Raw genomic sequence first — 22,758 nt, 5'->3', positions numbered from 1 at the left:
GATTAGATATCTTTAAAAGTTATTTGAAATACATGTTGGACACAGAGAATATAAATTCAAATTCTATCTTTCCATAAATGTAATATCATTATATTAAAATAAAATCTGAAATTTATTAATAAAATAAGGTTAAAGATGGGCATCAGCATTTTAAAAAATCAGTATCAATGTTTCATGTTACTATATTTGATCCTAACATCTAAATAAACTCTTCTATATTAAAAAATAAAAACAAAAACAACAACCAAACTATGTTGGTTTATTTACATTCCCTAATCTGCATGTATGTTGAGTTAGGGTGCGCCAGAGACACAAAACTAACTGGAAGTATGTGTAGAGAGAGAAATTTATTTTAAGGAGTTGGCTCACACAATTAGAGTTTTGGAAAGTTCAAAATCTGTAGGGCAGTAGGCTGGACACCCAGAGAAGAAATGCAACTCAAGTTCAATGGCAGTCTGCGAGTAGAATTCTCTCTTCTTCCTTCAGATGACTGGATAAAACCCATCCACATAATGGAAGATAATTTTCTTTACTAACAGTGTATTGATTTTAATGTTAAAAGATCTTCCCAGAAACACCTAGAATAATGTCTGACCAAATGTCTGTGCATTGTGGCCTAGCAGTTGATATATGAAATTAATCATCACACTGTGGTTATAGATAAGTGTCTCAAATTTGGAAAGTAAAATCACCTCTCTATTCTCTGATAGTTTCCCAGGATGCAGGCAGTGGGGAGAAAGTCTCATCATCCATTTTTAGGTATCTGAATTATCAGCCAATTTTACTTTTAGCAGCTAGAAACATCCATTTCAACTGACTGTAATAAAGTACTTAATTTTATTTGATAAATATTGCATAATCATATTTCACATATATTTTAATTTAAATTTCTCCTGTAAACCAGCCTATGAGAATATGGAATTAAAACTTTAAATTGTAATATTAAAAAACCTTGCTTAATTTCTAAGACACCAATTGAGATTTTCAAACTGCAAGTCTCCAAAGGTCATATATGCCATTTAAACCTTGATTTCATTGACATTGAAAGGAACATGAAAGAGAAAAGTGTGTAATCAGTTCCTAATCTTTCCATGTTTAAAAGTTATACGTTACTAAATGTGATCATTACCAACTCTTCTATTGAAAGTGTCGGTAAGTAAAGTGAAACCACAGAAAACTGATACATTTAATCCTCAAAATAAAAGGTTTGTTTTCCCTTGTACTACATCTGACTGATCTTGTCCCTTTTTGGGGAATGAATAAGATCAAGAAGTGAATGGGCGAAAAACATATTCTAGTCAATGCTGCAAAAGATGTAAGAAAAAATGTAACAAGCCTTCAAGTTGAATGAGTTTTAGGATAGGCAGCCAGTAAGCACAGATGACCCTACTATACATGATGGAAATATTACATTGACCATAGAACATAGTATTTGCAACAAAGTAATCTAGATATATAAAATGCATCCCTCCCACTAAGACTTCAACAAAAACCAAATTTAAAAAACTAAGGCTTTCTGCATTTTGATTCTTAACAATTCTTAACAACTTAGTCCTGATGTTTTACATCAGATAGATTCAGTGAAAATAATTAAGGGAAAGCAATGTGCCATAGCCGGTGTGGCTCAGTTGGTTGGAGTGTCATTCCATAAACCCAAAGGTTATAGGCTTGATCCTCAATCAGGTGAGGGCACAACCTTAGGTTGCAGGTTTGGTCCCTGGCTGGGGTACATAGGGGAAGCAACCAAGTGATGCCCCTCTCACATTGATGTCTCCCTCTCCCACCCTTCTCTCCCTTCCTCTCTCAGTAAAGGCAGTCAAAAAAGAAAAAAGAAAAACAAATGTGCTTACTAGGAAAGTATATAAACTAATCTTAGTATATAACCTTCAGGTTAAAATAATTTGTGTATGAATGTGGGGGGTGGAGGTGTAGGGACAAAGGGAGAGGATGAGAGGGAGACAGAGAGAGAGCGATCAAGCACATTCTTTAAATTTACTTGATTATTGAGAAGGAAGAAAGTAAGTCAAGCCTTTGGGTAGAGCTGAACCTAAACTGAAACAACCTCCTCCTGAAATGGCAGGGTATAAAAAGACCTGTGATGGGATCTACTTTGTACCTCCATAAAACCTATGATCATGGAAATATCCATTTGTAAAAATATTACTTTTGTGCTTTCTGTATGGGAAGGGAATACCAAATAAGTTAAATAGAATATCATTAAAAATGAAATGTAGTAGACATTCACCTCATGTTTACACAAGGAAAAGAAAATCCTCTACCTTCAAAATCAACTTTCTTAGTAGACGCTATGAGAATATATATAAAATATGTTCAAAAATCAAATGTCTGATATATATGTATGACTTTAATTTCAAATTTCAATAATATACATGAATAATGAGAAGTATACCAGTGCTCTTAGATTTACAGTGGGGTTATATCCTGATAAACCCATCATAAGTTGAAAATATTACAAGTAGAAAATGCATTTAATGTACCTAACCTACTGAGTGTCATAGCTCAGCTTAGACTACCTCAAACACACTGAGAACATTTATTTTACCCTACAGTTAAGCAAAATCATCTTACTGCTGCTGCCCAGCATGATGAGACAGTATTGTAAAATATATTGCTAGCCTGGAAACAAATTAAAATTGAAAATTTGTAGTATTCTTGCTAACATATGTGTATTGCTTTTTCACAGTCATAAAGACAGCAATATTCTAAGTCAAACCATGGTAAGTTGGGGGCCATCTGCACATTCTTTTTCTTTTAGAAATAACTGATAATCCACATAGAAGGTCTGCATTCTGGGTTCATTCTATCCTTCAGTGAAGATTTATTTAGTGTCTGCATAATATCATACTCAAGTGCCTTGCCGGACTCAATTTTCCCTTTCCACTGCAAAGTAGGAAGTGATTCATGCCAATGAAAAGAGAGAAAGTGAAGTACTGAGAGTTGAGAAGAAAGAGTAAGATAACTTCACCAGTAAGAGGTCAAAGAGCATGATGGAGGAGTAGGCACCTGACTCAGGCCTCAAAGGATGCACAGTATTTGAACAGGTCAGGACTGAGAATGTCATTGCAGTAGAAGGCCCCTCCATCATCAATCCTCATTCACCCTGTTGTTGGGTTCTGATCTTGCTCTGGCCAAATGCCTAAGAATTGGAAGGGCTAAGTTCTCATCTCTGAGTTGATCCAGTCAGTTAAGAGAATTAATGTCATTCTGCATAACACCAGAAATCCTAGGTGAAGCAGCTGTTTTATCTAAAAGCTAGAGCAATAAAATACTATGCATAACTAAATAAATCTTATCCTATGTATTTCTTTTGTGATTAAATTCAAGACAATGTCCATTTGTTATCTAGAGATACTGATGATAGAATAGATAATTACTTCCTTTAGGAACCATCACTCCATTACTGTCAAATTTATTCTATTATCATTTGCATAAATTGAATTATGTGTCCTTTTGCTGTACATTTATATATTTTTCTCCAATTAAAATGCCAGTTGCTTCATTGCCTTCTTTATTTCTCCCAACATTCCTACCCTCAAAAAACATGAAGGGTAGAGAAAATGGAGATGAAAAATAAACACATAAGACAGAGGAAGAACAGAGAGATGGTTAGGAAGTATAGCTGGAGACTGGAGAAAAACAGTTGTTGATGGCATAGCCATTATCAAGCCTCACATCTGTATAATATTGTAAAAGCAAAAAACACACTTCTGTGGTATCAGAGGAGTAAATAATTATTTATATTAAAGGAGTCTTTCTAGTGTTCTGATAAATATAAAATAGTCCATGGGTCTCCAGGAACCCATGGACTCCACAGCTAGCTTCTCTCTAAGCCATGACACCCATGCCTCTCTCATTAAGACTGGAGAGAATGTGTAGTTGTCAGCTTTCTTGAATAAGAAGCTAGATGGTTTTACATCCTTTGGTAAAAGGGGCATCACAGTTCTCGACTAGAAGAAAGTAAACAAGAGTCATAGATGGGGAAAGAGAAGGAGGAAAGGAATGAAGAGACTGTGAGCACAGGAGAGACAATAATACTCTAACAGGTAAACATGTCTCATGTCTGGGTTAAAAGGACAGGGCAGAGGAGCAAAAGACTGTTTACTTTGTTACGTCAAGGGATGGTAAATTAGGGCAGGTAAGCAAGCATTTCATTGCATTTAGAGCAAATTACATGTTTTATTTCTAGATAGCTTGAACAGAGACTTCCTTCTTTCTGGTGACCAACTTAGTTTAAGAAGAATCATAAAAACATAGTAGACACTAACAAGTAGCTTACTAAGATTTTGGCCTCCTTGGCAGGACAGGGTAGCCATTAGTCTAGGGTTCCTGATGCAGTTATTTGGCCTGGTAAAAGTAGGGCCTTGCCCTTTACAGAGGGGAGAAATCCATCTGACCATGCAAATAAAACTAATTCTTAAGAGGTAATCCAGAATGGGGAAAACATAGGACAAGAATGTGATCCAGTATAGAGATAACAATACAAATTCTTTTGTGCACTTCTAATCAATTAATAAAAACTTCCAAAAATGCTTGGTTGAGAAGGATTCTGTGGCAAGATCTGAACGCAATGAAAAAGAGTGCAAGGTTTATCATAGACATGAAGGGGGCATAAAACAGGAAGCAGTATAAAGTATGAAGCAAATTTGTCATTCCTTTAGTTTCATGTCATTAAAGCCAGTAACCTAACTAAATAGTGCCAATGGCAAGTTTGTGTTGGAACTACAAAGTGTACCACTCAAGTTAAATATGCGATTATGAAATATACTCCCATTGCTAAAAAACTGAAGGGGAGGAAGCAGAGAAAAAAGAAAAGAGGAAAAGAGGGAGAAGAAGAAAACCATCTTTAAAAGTATTATTTCATAAGATAAAATAAATTTGAGAATTCATTTCAATTAATTTTTAAGTAATAATTAAAACATGCCCCTATCTAAAACAATATGGAATGTTGTCTAGATTTCCATATAAGGTTTCATTCATCAAGGTCTTGACAAAGATAATTTATAGCATTTCCTAAACTTTTTAAAGAGTTAAATACTAGATAAGAAAATATGGTGTTTTTAATGTTTATAAAGATCATGTTACAGTACAACTTAACTCATGCTTAACTGCCATACCAAACCAGATAATGACTAAAAAAAATTTCTCCTGTCCAAATGAAATAGATAATTAAACATAGATAAATATCTAGAGATTTTATTGTATTGTTTAATTATTTACTTTAACAAATAAAATGTGTTTTCTAAATAAAATCCAGAAAGATGGATTACCACACATAAAGTGATAGACTATTTTACCATTACGGTACTTTTTTTCTGAATCTCTAAAGGCCATAAGGAAGAACCTATCAAAGTCATGAGGAACATACTTTAAAAGTAGTTCATATAAATGGACAGTAACCGAGAGAGAAGGGGGGAGGAGATAATGGGGGAAAAGGGTGAAGGGTTTTCAGGAACAACTATAAAGGACACATGGACAAAACCAAGAGGGGGTGAACTCAGGGGAGGGAGGTGGAGATGGCTGGGTGGGGGGAGTGGTGAGGGGAAAAGGCAGACAACTGTACTTGAACACCAGTAAAATAAAATAATGAAAAGAAGTATTTTATACATGCATAAAGAAAAATAAATGGTCAATTAATTTATAAAGCTTTGCTAACATCATCTTTGGCCAATAAAAACAAAAAATAATGAGAACCTGAAAGGCTAGTGGCCCTACAAGGCACTTTAGTAATACGAACTAAACAGCTAAACAAATTCTAACTTCCTGAATTTGTGACATGCTTCCAGGAATTTATCAGAAGGGAATAATTAAGCACACAAAGACTATGTAAAAGAATATTTTAGAGACAACCTAAATGTCCATTTATAAGAAACAAGTTAAATGAATTCATGATGTCTATATAGTGGAATACCAAGTTTGTTTACTTAATGAGTTAACCTATAATTTATTGGTTTGAAAATGATCCTAATGATATTGTAAATGAAAATAATTCAAAAGCATGTATCAAAACAATATACACAGGATAATGCAGTTTTGCTGATTGTCAGGCAAATATAGAAAGAAAATGATAAAAGAAGGTTGTAGAATTATGGGTGGTAAAATTACTTTATTCTCTGTAACTTTCTGTATGGCTTGTACTTTTAAGGAAAATAATAATGCTCTTCCCATTAAAAAATAAGATACCATATTAATCACAATTAGGGTCTAACATACTTTCTCCTTTCCTTCTCATTATTTTCCTAGCATCTACAGCTATCAAAAGGCAATATATTCCTATATTCAAAATATACTTAACCTCATTCATCCACTTCAAATACTTTATTATTATAATGTTCTATTTGCTAACAAATACTGATGTTTTCAACTTACTTTACTCTGTTCAAAAATGTGTTTAAGGTGGAAAGATGGGGAAGGGATTAGTCAAAGAACATATATGAATAACTCATGGACGTGGACAGACAATGGTGTGGTGATTGACTGTGGGAGTGGGGGGGTGGGCTGGGAGGAGGGCAAAAAGGAAAAAAATTGGGAAAACTGTAATAGAATAAACAAGAACAAAAAATTCCTTTTCAAAAAATGTGTTTAGGATCTTCATCGTGTGTGTACACACACGCACACACACACACACATAAATGTCATTCATTTAACAATATAAAGGATTGGTGACTTTATCATACAATAGTAATTAAACATTTTACCTAATTTAATTTCTTCTGAGTTAAAGAGCTCTCTCTCTAGTCTTAGTTAAGTCTGTTTTATACATGGTGACCAGCATCCCAACAGGCCAAAGCTGTTTAGACTAGGGATAAGCATGTGACAGAGTTACAAATATCCTGGCCCCACAAAGGATAATAATCATATTTCTTTCTTAGGAATAGGAATTGGACAAATAATGTATTGGGTCACATATACAGCTGTTGGTATCAGAAGGAGAAACAACAAGGCAAACAAAAAGTAGTGCAGATGGAAAGGGAGCTAAGTCACCTTGTTGTGAAAATCAGAGGACTATGGCTATGAAGGTCCTTGAAGCTGATTCACTACAGGTGCCATATCTTAAAACCCAATCAAATTAATAATTATTATTCATAGAGTATTGTGTAAGGCTAGTTTCCTGTTTGAAGCTTACAATAAACATAACATTAAGTAGTTACTATTTAAAGGCACCAAAAGCATACATTAAATAAGTCCTATTTTTAAAATATTTTTTGTTGCTGTTAAAGTACAGTTGTCTCCCTTTTCCCTACCCCATGATGTCCCTCTGCCTCACCCATACCTGCCTCCCATCCCTGAACTACCCTCTTTGGCTTTGTCCATGGGTCCTTTATACATGTTCCTTGATGGCCCTTCCCCTATTTTCCCCCATGATCCCTTTCCTCCCTCCCCTCTGGTTACTATCAGTTTGTTCTTTATTTCAATGTCTCTGGGTATATTTGTCTTGCTTGTTTTGTTGATTAGTTTCCACTAATAGGTGAGATCATATGGTATTTGTCTTTTACCGCCTGGCTCATTTTACTTAGCATATATGGAATCATAAACAACTCTGAATAGCCACAGCAATTTTGAGAAAGAGGAACAAAGTAGGAGGGATCACAATACCTGATCTCAAACTATATTACAAGGCCACTGTAATCAAAACAGTCTGGTACTGGCATAAGAACAGACCCACAGATCAATGGAACAGACTGGAGAGCCCAGAAATAAACCCAAGTCTCTATGGTCAATTAATACTTGGCAAAGGGGACAGAAGCATACAATGGAGTAAAAATAGACTCTTCAACAAATTATATTTAGAGAGCTGGACAGCTACATGCAAAAAAATGTAAAATCACCAAATTACACCATACACAAAAATAAACTCAAGGTGGATAAAAGACTTAACTATAAGTCGCAATACCACATAAACTCCTAGAGAAGAACATATGCAAGAAAATCTCAGCTATTTTATGCATCAATATTTTTACTGACATGTCCCCTAGAGCAAGAGATAAAAAGGAAATAATAAACAAATGGGATTTCATCAAAGTAAAAAGCTTCTGCACGACTAAAGAAAACATCAAGAAAATAAAAAGAGAAACAAGCATATGAAAAAATATATTTACCAATGATATCTCAGACAAAAGTTTGGTCTCCAAAATATCTAAAGAGCTCACATGACTCCACTCCAGGAAGACAAACAACCCAATTAAAAAATGGGCAAAGGACCTGAACAGACACTTCTGTAAGGAGGACATACAGAGGGCCCAGAGATATATGAAAGGATGCTCAGCATCACTAGCCATCAGAGAGACGCAAATTAAAACCACAGTGAGATACCACTTCACACTGATCAGAATGGCCATCATAACCAAAACAACAAAATAAGTGCTGGCAAGGTTGTGGAGAAAGGGGAACCCTAGTGCACTGTTGATGGGAATGCAGAGTGGTACAACCACTGTGGAAAACAATATGGATTTTCCTCAGAAAACTATAATGGAAGTGCCTTTTGACTCAGCAAATCCAGTGCTGGGATTATACCCTAAAGTGATCAGTGTCATTTAAGAGCTGGAACTTTGAACTGTCTCCCACTTTTTGACTATCTCTAGATTGGGAGCCCTGGAGTCAAATACAGAAAAGAATCAATTTTTATTTGTTTTTTGTTTCTATAATCCCTCAGAGCTCCCAACACTGCCAAGACTGAAACAGAGACTTGAAAATACACAAAATGGGAGCACAATGTTCTGCCTTGATACTCTCGTGAACTAGGATGATGCTCTCTGAACATGGCAGGAGTTTTTAGCTGCATTTCCATCAGCAACTAGCCAGTGCAAGTCTTACCACTTCGATTTCTCATTTGGGAGTCAAATGCTCTATGTGAAGCAGTATCAAATTTTTCCAAGTAGTTCTACTAAACCTTCTTTCTATAGGACTTTAGGCTTCCTCCTTGAGAAAAGATTGAGACTTATAACACCACTAGTAGATCTTTCCAAAAATCCTCTTTTTTCACTGTTTCTCCTGTCTCTCACAGGCTATAACTAGGTGATCATATCAGGATTATATTCTTTCTTTTTAAATTCAAGTTCTGCATGCTGAACCTAATTTGAAATTATCATCAATTGTCTTCAAGTGAAACATCAACTTTCACATTTTTACAGTATCTGGTTATACATGAGTTTTCATTTATTTAAAAACAGGACATTGCCTGGCTGGTGTAGCTCAGTGGATTGAGCGTGGGCTGTGAACTAAAGTGTCGAAGGTTCGATTCCCAGCCAGGGCACATGCCTGGGTTGCAGGCCACAGCCCCCAGTAACCGCACATTGATGTTTCTCTCTCTCTCTCTTTCTCCCTCCCTTCCCTCTCTAAAAAGAAATAAATAAAATCTTAAAAAAAAACCAGGACATTGCATATCTTCTGGGTATCACATAATTATATAATAGAAAATAGTATTTTATAATTGTAACACAAATAATAATTCATAACTTTTTGAATATAATTATATAAAATCAAAATAGTGACATAATTTTCAAATTTGTAATATAACTGAATAAGTAAACACAGGTCTTTAAGTGTTTCTCACTTATATCTATGCATTTATTTCTTCCCTTAGAAAAATACTCATTTCATGCTTGCTAGACAATAGAAGTCTAATGGTGGGTAAAGCAGATTTGATCCAGTTCTTCATGGAATCTGTAGCCTAATCTATTAAAAATGTATTTTATATTTCACAACTTTTAGGATGTTTTTCAAGAACTAACATAGCTTTAGAGCATGGGCAGAAATGGAGATCCAATAAAAAAAGAGAGATAGCAATTGATGAACAAAATAGTTGGCCATGGAGAGGCAAAACTGATCATAAATTGATGGAAAATAACACTAGGAGCTTGTGATGTACAGTTCATGTTATGATGACTTAGTATATGCAGGAAGTCATAGTTAGGCATGTGGTTATCACAACGATTTGAGACTAATTGCTTTTGGATGAGGAAATGTTTTTTGGAGAAAGTTACTGTAACCATATTTGTACCAAACATATTTTTTAAAGAAAAAATCTATTATTGCAATAGGAAAAAAGACTGGCTATTTGACAGAGCATAATTTTGAATCTGCATCCAACCACTAAATAGTGCCTGGAAGTACCACAGTCAGTGAATAGGTTTTCTTTTTAGCTAAATTTGTAATATTTATGTTGTTGATTTTACATTAGGAAATACCATGGAAAGTGTTATTATTTGCATATTACATGGTAAAGAATGCTTATACAGCAGTGGGTATCAGACACAGAAGAGTGTAGGAAACTAGTTCCCACTAGTAACTCAGGCATGATCTGGAAGAGAATTATAATTCACCTATAAGAATATAAGTGATATTTCAACACATAGATTAAACAATGCATTTTCAGAGAACACACTCCCTAGACAATCTCTAGAAATGAATACATGCCAACATCTTGGCTGTAATAAGTCAGTGTAACCCAGAAAGAATATGCTTGGAAAGTAGTCCTCTTCTTCATGCGCCTACAATAACACCTGTATGATTCACCTAGAACTTTCTCTTCTCAGCAAATACAGAAAATATGTAGGGAAACCAACATCTAGTCATCCCCTTCTAGTTCTCACTTCACTGAATAGGTAAACTAAGGAACATTTTACAATAACATATATGACAGTAATATATAAAACAATAAAATGTTTGAGTTACCACTGATTATGTGACATCAATGAAGCTTTTCCAAAGAGCTCAGAATAAAGCCTGATAAATAATATTTTCTTATCATTAACTTAAAAAACAACACTTTGTAGTGAAGCAAATCATATGCAAACTTAATTTCAAGAGAGATGAGTTTTTAGAATTGCCTGATATCTAGAAACCAGTGTTTCAATACAAATGTGTTCATTGGGAAGCTCAGGGATGCAGGAGACCAAAGGCTATCAGTGCTTGTCTTAGCTCTTGACCATAGCAGACAGTCGCTTCTGCCTGTAAATCAGGTTTGTTTTATTCTGAGGTCATTAAAAATTCAATCATATGGCTAATGCCTTACTTTTTGTTACGTGAATATCCAGCAGTCTTTGCATCTCAATTTGGCTTACTTGGGCTTCTCAAGATGGAAAAAATGTACTGGCTCATGTGTTTTCATCTTTGTAGTACTCATTGTTCTCATTATAAATTAATAAAACAGCATCATAAATTTGCATTACAATATCATAAATCTGATAATATGAACTCCCTCTGTGAAGAATGTGCTTGCTGGTAAGTTACGTCTCTTGGTTTGCAAGATTATCTTCAAACTTTTACAAAATTACCTGCTCAGTACTCACTAAAACACCTTTCCCAGGTACAAACTTCCCACTAACATCCATTTTTCCTCTACCTACCTGAAAGTCTTCTTAATATCTTCTGCTTGGATTGTCTTGAGAATCTCTTGGTATAACTGGTGATCAAGTGTTCCTGAAGAAGTGGCATTTGAAGGGCAATTTTTATGTGCATAATAGCCTATCAAAATGCCAAAAATAAATAAAATGATGGCTGTGCAAAGTATTTTTAAAAGGCGGCAAAGGTTGCAGTGGTTGCTCTTTGGTGCAGATCTTGTGTAACGGGTAGCATAGTCAGTCTCTTCTTGAAGTCGCTGGAACCTGCCTTTGGGTGAAGTTGCTGGTTGAATGGAATCAAGATTGAGGTCCGCAGTCTCTGAATTCTCCAGGTTCTGATTCTCAGCACTATCTAGTTGGAACTGGTCAAAACCGGGCTCCTCCAGTTCTTTTTCCATGTCCCACTCTAAGTCAAGGGCAGTAGCTTGAAGGTCATCATTGTCTAAGTACTGTGAATGTCCTGGAGCTCTTTGATCTGCATTGACCTTTTGATAGGCCATCTTTTTACCTGTGAAAATGAAAGTAGAGTTTCTTAAAATAGACAACAAAGAAAACCTCCATGGTGAAAACAAAACAATAAACCATATTATGTGTCCATAAATTTCAGTGATTATAATCAGCAGAAGTGCATTGCCCCTACAGAAAAATCACATATAAGCTAATTATGTTTTTCTATTGATGTTACTATTGGAAAAGAAGACAAAACATAAAAGAAGGTACTTGGTGGAAAAGTTTATGAGAACTCAAAATACGCACACATACATGCACACGCACTATTAACCTTTGAAGCTCAGAAAAATAAGTCACAAATGCACAGTTGTACTGAGGATAATGCATTACAATGAAGGCAAAATTGAAGCTTACTCATTTTTACAATCACTTTTAAAGAAAAAAAAAGGCAGAAGTAATACAACTACTGTTTGCTAGGTTAAGGGAAAAAATAAAAGACCCTGGGATAATTTACACTGCAGGAGCTAATTTTAAAATCAAATTCAGAGTAAGAATAGGCAGAAAATAGGCAGAATAAAATAGCAACTCTACAGAAATACAAGAAGTAAGATATGGTGCATTACATAGCTGTGAGAAACCAAAGGACTGGAAAAATTTAAGGCTACCCCAGATGACCAAGATATTCCATGGAATGCATGACATGAATTGGCCTAACTCATTCAACTTTAAATAAAAGTCTGGGCTGGCATCCATCCAAAAAAGGAAGCCTTTTGCCAGGCTAGGAGAATTTGGTTTCATAACCTTGCTATAGCAATGGCAGATGGAGTTTTTTCTCCCCCACACAGCTTTGGATGACTGCTTGCTGTATCCCGCAGTGTGGTATTAGGATAACTAGGCTAATTAACTACAAGTGGTCTTCAGTCTGTATTCAGTAACCCACTGGTGTGTTATGGTTGCAGATTAAGAATATTTATAACTAAATTTTCTGTGTATTAGATATGTTACCCAAGCTGGAAGTTAAGGTCCCTCACTATGTTTTATGACTTTTCTACGTGCCCCACTGTGGGTAAAGAACGGAGCTCACCTGACAACTGATTAGCCAATTGCCTAACAACCAGTTTTTGACAAATGAACTCTAACGAAAAAGATACAAATAGGGACTTCATAAAGGAGGGTGGAATTATGCACAGCTCCAATCCAGGCTGGCAGAAGCTCATATGACTTAAAATGTTCTGAATGTTTTAGAAAGTTCAAACATAATAAAATATTTTGTAATTCTGACTAGACTCTCATCTACTACACTACAAACTAGGATCTACACTTAACCTGGAGTTGAGTCAATAAGATGAGAATCTAATGCATGGCACATACTGGAACAGAAGCCTATCCTCAGGAAGGGAATAATCCAGTAAGAGAGACAAATAGATAAATAAACAACTAAGTGAAATTTAAAAAAAAATGTAAGGGGGAATCTGGGATGATTGACTCTACGAAGAAAATGGGAAAGGATTTCCCAAGTGACTGCTAAAGTACTTTTGACAAAAGAGAAGGACCAGCAGCAGTGTGAGTGGAGGGCATCCCAGCATGGGTAAATCTATAAGCACACAGAAGAATGAGAATGCATAGTGTGTGGACCATGTGAAAAACCCAGAGTAGTATGATGTAGCTAAAGATGCAGCAGATAGGCCAGAAATTTGGGAGTAAAAGTAAGGAATGTGATCTTGGACAAAGGGCTTAATTCTCTGCAACTCAGAGTATTCATCTGTGAAATGGGCATGATAATAATATAAACCTCATAGTGTTGTCATTAGGATTCATTGAGAGAGTGAACCTAACACAACCACTGACGAGTGCATGGGTCAAAAAATATTTCTAGTAGTAGAGGAGGGAAAACTGTCAAGGATTGTTGTAAGAAATAAGCTCAATAGTGCAGAAAAATTATATAATTCTGTAAGACATTGTGGAGAAAAGGAGGAGGCTGCCTAATACTCATGTACAACCCCCCATATATATTATATATATATATATATATGTATATATACAGACATATATACAACCCCATATACATGCATATACATATAATAGTTATTAGTGTGTTTGATTTAACATTTAGTCTATATGTAGAGTCTGAAATATTTTTTAAAAACACCGCATGACATGCCAACTGTTATCATGCAGGTATTTATTTGGTCCTATACATGAGAGGACAGCCTCAGGAATGATTCTACAGACCCTTTCCTCATTCTTCTGCCTTTCCTGCCCACTTTCCTGCCCTGCTTCCCTCTACTTGGCCTAGTTTCCAAAATGATTCAGAAAATGCAGCATTTGAATTCTGTCTTTGGCCACATCAAGACAAGCAGAGAAAGGGAATAACATATGGAGTTAGTGATACTTATTCAGATTAGTTAGGAGATGTTGGAATGACTGATGCATGAAGAATTCAAATCATACTTGGTTAAAAAAAAAGGAGGAGGATGGAGGGGAAGGGGAATTAGAGGATAGAGGAAATCTGAAGGAAGTAAAACTCTCTAAGGTTTATGATTCAAACTCTGTCATATTCCAGAAGTGGAGACTGAGTTCTAAAATTAAGTGATTCTGTTAAGACTGAGAAAGTGATATTTGGGTATACATTTTTAAAGGCAAAAGCACTTTTATGAAAATATAAGACTAAAAAGTCAGTGGTAAACTTTTAAATACTTAAATACCCCACAATTTAAAGTACTTTAACATACTTTATAAAATGTGCAATTTCTTAGCACCAGTCAAGTTTTCCCTGTTTAGCTTAAACATCAATAAATCCTTGCTATCTTGATATAATATTATAATATTTACTTCTTTGGCTGTTCAATTCATGCATTATTGATTGATTTACTTAAACACTGCCCCAGTGGTTTTTCTTAGATTTTTACCTCTCACTTTAATGAATCAATGTCTCTTTCTCAAAAGCATTTCAAAGATTTAATTATAGAACGTAGTTTATGTTGAAGGAAGACTTGACTCATAGGAGCTACTACTAAAATGTGAGATCCCTAGCTCTGACCTCTAGTACAAACATTCAGTCATTTCTCTACAAATCACTTAAAAACCAACTGCAATGACGAGGCAGAGTTTCCATTTCTACCCTGACAATAGGCATTCCATCACATGCACATCAGCAATTTAACGCTTTTCAAATATCGGTCAGAGCCATCAATTAAAATGTAATGCAGATACATATATTAACTCCTCATTATGATAGATAGCTGCCTGACATCCTTACCACCACTTTGAACTCATTACACATTGACAAATTTTCACTAAAGTCTGTATTCCAGGAAAGCAGTATCTGGGTCAGAGGGAGATGGAGCCACTTAATGTAACAAAGTCCAAAGTAATTCAGTAGAATTACCATGGAAATAAGTATTGATAACACATACACTGAAGAATTTTAAGTATATAAGTATACATATATAATTCACATTTCCATTACAATTATATACAATTCATATATCCATTTATTTAAATTATCTTGCTTTAAGGACAATAGGATAGATTTTGCAAAAATATAACTAAAAATCTCTGCCCTCACATCTTGTTTCATGTAATCAGTCTATCTAAAATGAAATCCTCAAAAATAACACTGATTAACAATCTACTGAGTTAATAAAACTTTGATAACATTTAGTATTGAGTCAGAACAAATTATCCTCTGGGCCCCATAAAGAACACAGTTTTCCCTAAAACACCTATGCCTTGTGAGACTAGGAAATGACACATCACATTTCTTTTACCAGAACATTTCAATTCCCAAGTGCAATGAAAATGTTATATTATAAAAAGAAATCTAGCAAAATCAGCAAGCCTAAGATATCATATTTTATGCCATTTGACCTTCATATATTTTCTATTGCTGACACAAAAGATTCATTTAATTTATACTGTCATATTATTTTACAGCTATTCCACAGGAGTAATTTAAAAAAAAATAGAATCCTCTACATGAATCTTTCTCTATAAGATATGTACTTTTGTGTAGGCCAGGTCATAGAAACTTGTGGCATTTTTTAAAAATAGAAATATCTGAAACACCCTTATGGTTTATATTGTACCATTGGTCTTTCTTATAAGGAGAAATTGTTAGAAAAAGTTGACATGTTCATGTTATTCATGTTTTCATAACTTTTCATGAAAAGTTATTCATGTTTTCTGCATATCTTATTTATTTAAGTTAGATCCCCTCCCAACCAGGCCCATGCCAAAGGCTAAACTGTTTTAAAATTTAATATACTAAAACATTTATTTTTATGTAGTCATTCTCCCTTATTTGTAGGGGATAGTTCCAAGACCTCCGAGGGCTGCCTGAAACCTCACGTAGTATAATATTCTATATATACTGTTTTCCCCTATACATAATGATAAAGTTTAATTTTTAAATTAGGCACAGTAAAAGATTACAATAATCAATAATAAACTAGAATCACTATAACACTATACTGTAATAAAAGATATGTGATTATATTCTGTCTCTCAAAAATTTTATTTCTGAAAAATTTCCATAAACATCTCCATGCACAAATTTAGTGCCTTTCCAATCTTAACAACACATTTATTATGCACTGTGGTCATAACCTTTGCAGTTCTGAGGCTCAATAGAAAAACTAGCATGGGGTTTTTTTCCCTTCTTCACAATTTGATGAAAAAGTCATTCTTACCAGACATCTTAGCAACCTCAGCATTTACAATTTTGTTTCCTTTTTAAGTGAAGAGCTTTCACCTTTTCACTTAAAGGAAGCAATTTACAACTTCTCTTTGGCATATCCAAACTGCCAGCATCACAACTCTTGCACCTTGGGGCTGATATTAAGTAAAATAAGGGTCACTTGAACACAAGCACTGAGATAGCAGAATGGTTGATCTGATAAGGGGGAGGCTATTAACCGACTAACAGGCAGGGAGCATCTTCAGAGAGGAGAAGCTGGGCAAAGGGCAGGTTCACTCTTGGACAGACAAAAGGGACAGCAGGAGATTGCATCACTCCATTCAGAAGGCCACACAGTTTAAAATATTAACTGTTTATTTCTGAAGTTTTCTATTTCATATTTTCAGACCACACTTGGGAGCAGATAATGGAAACCATGGGAAGTGCAACCATGCAGAAGGTATGACTACTTTACACTTATCCCTTTACATAGATGGGAAAAAAATACAAGCTGAAATAAAAGGTTTTTTTTTTCTAGGCAATGACAGGCTTAGATCAATAAAAATATGAATTTGCATTTTTACTGAGTATGTGATTAGATTAAAAATAAATTGATACTTCTGAATGTTTTTCTTCCACACATTTATACTGGGAGAAACAAAGTATACAGAAATAAAAGATAAATACTGAAAAGGCTAAAATTTTAATATATAATGTAAAACCTCTGGCTGTTACAGATCAAGCTTAACACAATTGATGGCACGTATTTAGGGTAATAAATATATGTTAAACAAAAGTTTCATTTAATAAATCATTTATTACTAATGCCACTTAGAAATATGATCAAAGCACTATTACTTTCTTGAGGGAAGTTAGTACATGATGACTTCACATCGCCAATCTCTAAATCAGTAGACTGTAGTCACACTATCTGGCTCAAATTCTAGTTCTGTACATAGCTTAGACCAGTTATTTAATGTCACTAGGCTTAGATGCCATACTCATAAAATGGAAATAATAAATGAGGTAAATTATTGAAAAGTCTGATAACAACTAACATATTGTAAGTGATTCATTAATAATAGATCGCTCCAAAAATTCTATAGAGTTGAAGAAATTTGAAACATTTGGAATTTACACTTTAAAGCACTGCCTTAATTAAATTAAATTCTGACCGGGAGCTTTAAGTTTCAATAATGAGAACCTGAAGGTAATGAGAAATTCAGTGGTGTACTCATGCACTTTTGAGAGTGGAAAGTATCTGTTAATTATTAGCTATTGTTCAGATAGATGAAAGGGAAGTGTAGCTAATATTATATAAAAATTGCATTTGGCTTACCACTGCTGATTTTATATCTTGTTATTGCAGAGTTGAATTTCTTGTTTGTCTATTAAAAAAAATGGAGCTTTTTCATAATGCTGAAAAGTCCAGTTTAATAGTTCCAGGAATTAATGATAATTAATCATGAACAAGAGTTATATATGTTTATTGTAGAAAAACATGTTTGTCATAGGTGGTTGGCTCGACTCATTGACTCTGATGATGCCAAAGCATTTTAACTCAAACAGTGTAGATCTTACCTGAATTAGGAATGCACCTAATGGTATTTCAACTTGTACAATTTATTTTACATCTAAAATAAATAATTGAATCTGGTAGATTAACTTGAAAACATAAGGCAGGTTCTCAATTTCCTATGACAGTTCTATGATCGAATCTTTATTGTATGATGGGGAAAATATTCATATAGCATTTCCTAAAGCTTTGAATGTCAACTTACTTGCTGGTTTGAGCAGATTGATTTGAGGCAAAGGCATTTCTTAGAAATGTCAGTGCATCATCGAAAGGAATTCATTATGCACCTTTGTGCAGCATGCTTTAGATGCTGTACAGTGAACAATATGAATGCCCAGAGGAATTTTTAAATTTAAGTTTAAGAATATTCCTTATAGGCTGAAAACAGTTGACATAAATTTTTCAGTATGAACCTAGTTTGTACAAATAAAGCCCATATTTGTGGAATACATTTCTGTTGTTGAAAGCTTTAATGGCCTCAATTTGAAAGCAGGGCAAAAGATAAAACTATAAAAACAGTAATTCAGAAGACTCTATTCCCTGACTTAATTTTCCCATATAATGAGATTTGTTTTCCATTTGTTTTTGTGAAATGGCCCTGGCAATTGCTATAGAGTCTGTAAATGCACTATGAATTTCTTATTTAATTGCAACATTGGTGTGTCAACTGCATACAGGAAATGACAATAATTATTTGTTGTCCATGCTTCACTAATTGAATAAAGAGGGTATATAAAGTAAAAGGAAACTATTATCTGTGCTTTATTTTTTAGGAAAAAATTAGTCAATGGGTAATGGTACATTGGATTTAGCAGATAATGAAGCTGGAGAGTATAAAAGCCACCACTCTGGTGACCCAGTTACTTTGATTGCTAAATGATATGTAAAAGGTATCTTTATAGGATGCCAAATTAATGAGCTATAAATTGCAAAATACAGTCAAAATCATTTGAGGGAAAATTAATTGATGAAATCCGTAGGTTTGTGTAAATTTGTTTTATATTGCTTGCATATGTATGACCACCTGGTCATTCCCTGAGTGGGCCGTCTTTCTTCATATACCTGTGTGCAACTGCAATTACCTGGTGTAACACACTCTAACTGAACGGTTAGTGGGGCCCACCTGGGTTCCTGTGTTTATGGTAATGTGTCTCAATATTAGAATGATGCATTTTAATTTATGATTTGGCTCATGGAAGAATTAATTTAAATGAACTAAAACAATACAGAGTATAATCTGTGTTTCCTAAATGGGTAGTTTGAGCACTTAAACCTGAACACTTGAACACTTACTTATTTAGAATATGTATCGTTCAAGTTTCAGTCTCATCAACATCACAAAACTCTTTCTACTTTGCAATGTGTAAACAGTTCTTATTCCAGCATGTACTTCTTTCCTGGTCCTTTTGGTATTCTGATTCTACTTAGACTCTAGAATTGTTTTTTGGCCTGGTCTTTTTTCCCACTCATAGTAAAATCTCTGGAAATACTGTATTTTCTTATCTCTACAGTATTTACATCCTTTCCATATTCAGAGTATTTAAAGTGGTTTACATTAGAAATGCACATGCATGAGATAAACAAAACCACAAAAATACAAAATAAAGAAGAGGAGAGGAGAAAAAATTCTAACAGTCTAGCTGAAGAAAAGCCACTGTGAGTTTTCACGTGGCCCTGAGCTTCCTTGCATTCTGGGCAAAGAAGGGTGCCTTTAGGGTCCTCTCAAATTCCACCAGCCTTCACCTAATCTGTCTGTCTTAGCTGAAGAATTTGTTTTTAATTTTTTCAGCTATCTCTTTTTATAGTTGCAGATATCCATCTTGGGAAGTTACTTTTTTCTGTTTAGCCAGAGAAATCTACGAGTCTTCCTATTATCTCTTACACTTAGATTTTGATACATAAAAGTAACAACATTCCCCTGGTATGTTATCCAAAGTTATATGCTAATAGATAATTTATTGAGCCCTTAATAGTAGTGGAGCAAGGATCTACTATAAGGCTTGGACTTTATATACCTCATGTCATACAATCAAATAATCCTATATGTTAGGTACTGTTATTACTCCCAATTTACAGATGAGGTATCTGAGGCTAATAGGTTAAGTCATTTTCCCAAGTTCTCACAGTGAGTAAATGCAAGTAGCTGGAATATCACAACCTACCTCTCAAATTCCAAAATGTAGACTTTCTAAAAGTCTCCAAATGCTGGAGGGATGTTAACAAATTCAGAGATCTTACTGGTTTATTTATCGCTGGTTATGTCACAAATGTGACCACAAGCACCAGGAATCCAAATGGTCCTGCCTGTATCTTTAGATGTCTAAGGAGATGTCGCTCTGACTGCAGGACCTAAAAAACCTCTGTTCATTCTCCACAGTGCCCTAGCAGTCACCACTGTTTCCCAGCACTGTGTTGTTGAATGAGGGCAACTGATTCCAAGTACATTGCTTTGAGGAAAAGACCACAACTTCTACTTTAGATCTCTTCTTCGCCACACTTGCAACATCGCCCTTTTCTCCTACTGCTAAGGGATAAAGAGCAAAAACAACTATGCTTAGAACTTGAAAGCTACCATTCACATTCAACATGCTTCTGATCTGTTTTCCATCCTATCCTACTCTCTACTATGCATGGTTTACAGTGGTCAGAGAGGGTTTTGAGGGTGACAAGAGTTAATACATCAATACAATCATAGTTGGCTCTTTTTTAGAAGTATATTTTATTATGTTATTATAGTTGTCCCACTTTTCCCCCTTAGTTCATGTCCATTGCTCATGCATATAAGTTCTTTGACTTCTCTATTTCCTATACTATTCTTAACATCACCCTATTTTGTACTTACCAGTTATGCATTTTAATCCCTGCACCTTGTCCTCCATTCTTCTCCTTCCTTCTCCTACCTTCCCACTGATACCCCTCCATGTGATTTCCATACCTATAATTCTGTTCCTGTTCTGGTTGTTTGCTTAGTTGTTTCTTTCTATTCTCTTCTGGGTCCTTTTTTTAAGGTTCAGTTGTTGATAATTGTGAATTTGTTACATTTTAATGTTCATAGTTTTTTATCTTTTTTTCCCCTAAATAAGCCCCTTTAGCATCTCATGTAATAATGGTTTGGTATCTGCCCTTCAATTCTAAATGATAGCTTTGCTGGATAAAATAATCTTAGTTGTATGTCCTTGCTTTTCATCACTTTAAATAATTCTTGTCAGCCCCTTCTTGCCTGCAAAGTTTCTTTTGAGAAATCAGCTGATAGCCTTATGAGAACTCCTTTGTAGGTAACTTTCTGCTTTTTTCTCACTGCTTTTATGATGCTCTCTTTATCTTTAACCTTTGGCATTTTAATTATGTGTCTTGGTGTGGTCCTCTTTGGGTCTAACTTGTTTGGGACTCTCTGTGCTTCCCGGACTTGTATGTCTATTTCCTTCACAAAATTAGGAAAGTTTTCTTTCATCATTATTTCAAATAAGTTTTCAATTTCTTACCCTTTCTCTTCTCCTTCTGACATTCCTATGATTCAGATGTTGGCACATTTGGAGACATCCCAGAGTTTTCTTAAACTCTCCTTTTAAAAACAACATTCTTTTTTCATTCTGTTCTGGTTGAATGTATATTTCTTCCTTATGTTCCAAAATCATTGATTTGAGTTGTGTCTTTCTTCTCTTCACTGTTGGTTCCCTGTAGATTTTTCTTTATTTCATTTAGTGTAACCTTCATTTCTTCCTTTATGTTGTTGCTGTACTCAGTGAGTTCTTTGAGCATCCTGATCACCAGTGTTTCGAATTCTGCAATCTGACAAGTTGGCTATCTTTGTTTCATTTAGTTCTTTTTCAGGGGTTTTGTTCTGTTCAACATCATGGCAACAGCTGGAAGGGTACTGGTTGCATATAGGGAATGGGTGAAGTGACTGGAAATGGGGCAAGTGCCATGCATACCCCCAGGAGCCAGGCAGTGGCACAGACCCCTGGCTGAGCCCTCCCCCAACACAGATCCTCAAAGCAGTAAAGTGTGTTGCCCTACCCTGGCAAATACCTACAGTTCCACCCCACACAATTCACAGGTGCCTGTTATAGGGAGTCAAAGCAGCTCTACCTAACGTACAGAAATAAACACAGGGAGGCTGCAAAATTGAGGAGACAAAGAAACATGGCCCACTTGACTCTTTGAGTGCTATCTGCCAGGAGAAACCTCTTAGCTTGCTAGATATACTGTAATTTTTTATCCTTTCAGTCAGCATGAATGGTCTTAAATTGCTGCTTTTTGACTATGACTTTTGGATTTCCAGGAAGAGATGAAGCTTTCACCTATATGGGGCCACTAAACTCTCTATTTTTCACATTTTCAGTAGGTATTCTATTGGCTTACTTTTTAAATCTCTTTATTCTTCAAATAATATCAACAGTTTTCTACAACTGGAAGTATTTTATTCTAAAGTTTGCACTGCTGCATTTCCTAAAATCTTAATACAGAAAGACTGTTTGAGGCCCCCAGAGAAGTAATTGATTGAATGTACCCAGAATCTGTGCTTTCATTTTACAAAATCACTCTTCTAATTCTTGTTACTTTAGGGTATCATTAGGGAAAAGTGTTAATATATCATAATACTGCAATTAACTGGTGGGGAAGAAAACAGCCCAGAAAATGCATTGGTACAATATGTTTACATCCATTCAAAATTCAGTTAGTAAGAAAATTTG

General features: G+C 35.0%; 1 protein-coding gene across 3 annotated transcripts in view; it reads right to left on the bottom strand.

Annotated features, from left to right (window-relative positions):
- The window catches only part of NAALADL2 (N-acetylated alpha-linked acidic dipeptidase like 2), a 1,143,498-nt gene that overhangs the window by 623,475 nt on the left and 497,265 nt on the right, over nt 1–22,758 (bottom strand). For all 3 annotated transcript variants that reach the window (XM_036017285.1, XM_036017284.1, XM_028504896.2), the window contains one exon: nt 11,367–11,868. In XM_036017285.1, the coding sequence (XP_035873178.1) occupies nt 11,367–11,860 (494 nt within the window). In that variant the 5' untranslated portion in view covers nt 11,861–11,868. The remainder of the gene's footprint in view (nt 1–11,366; nt 11,869–22,758) is intronic.

The sequence above is a fragment of the Phyllostomus discolor genome, chromosome 2 (genome assembly GCF_004126475.2).
Source record: "Phyllostomus discolor isolate MPI-MPIP mPhyDis1 chromosome 2, mPhyDis1.pri.v3, whole genome shotgun sequence".
In the NCBI taxonomy this organism is placed as follows: Eukaryota; Metazoa; Chordata; class Mammalia; order Chiroptera; family Phyllostomidae; genus Phyllostomus; species Phyllostomus discolor.
This window is presented reverse-complemented; position numbering and strand designations above follow the sequence as displayed.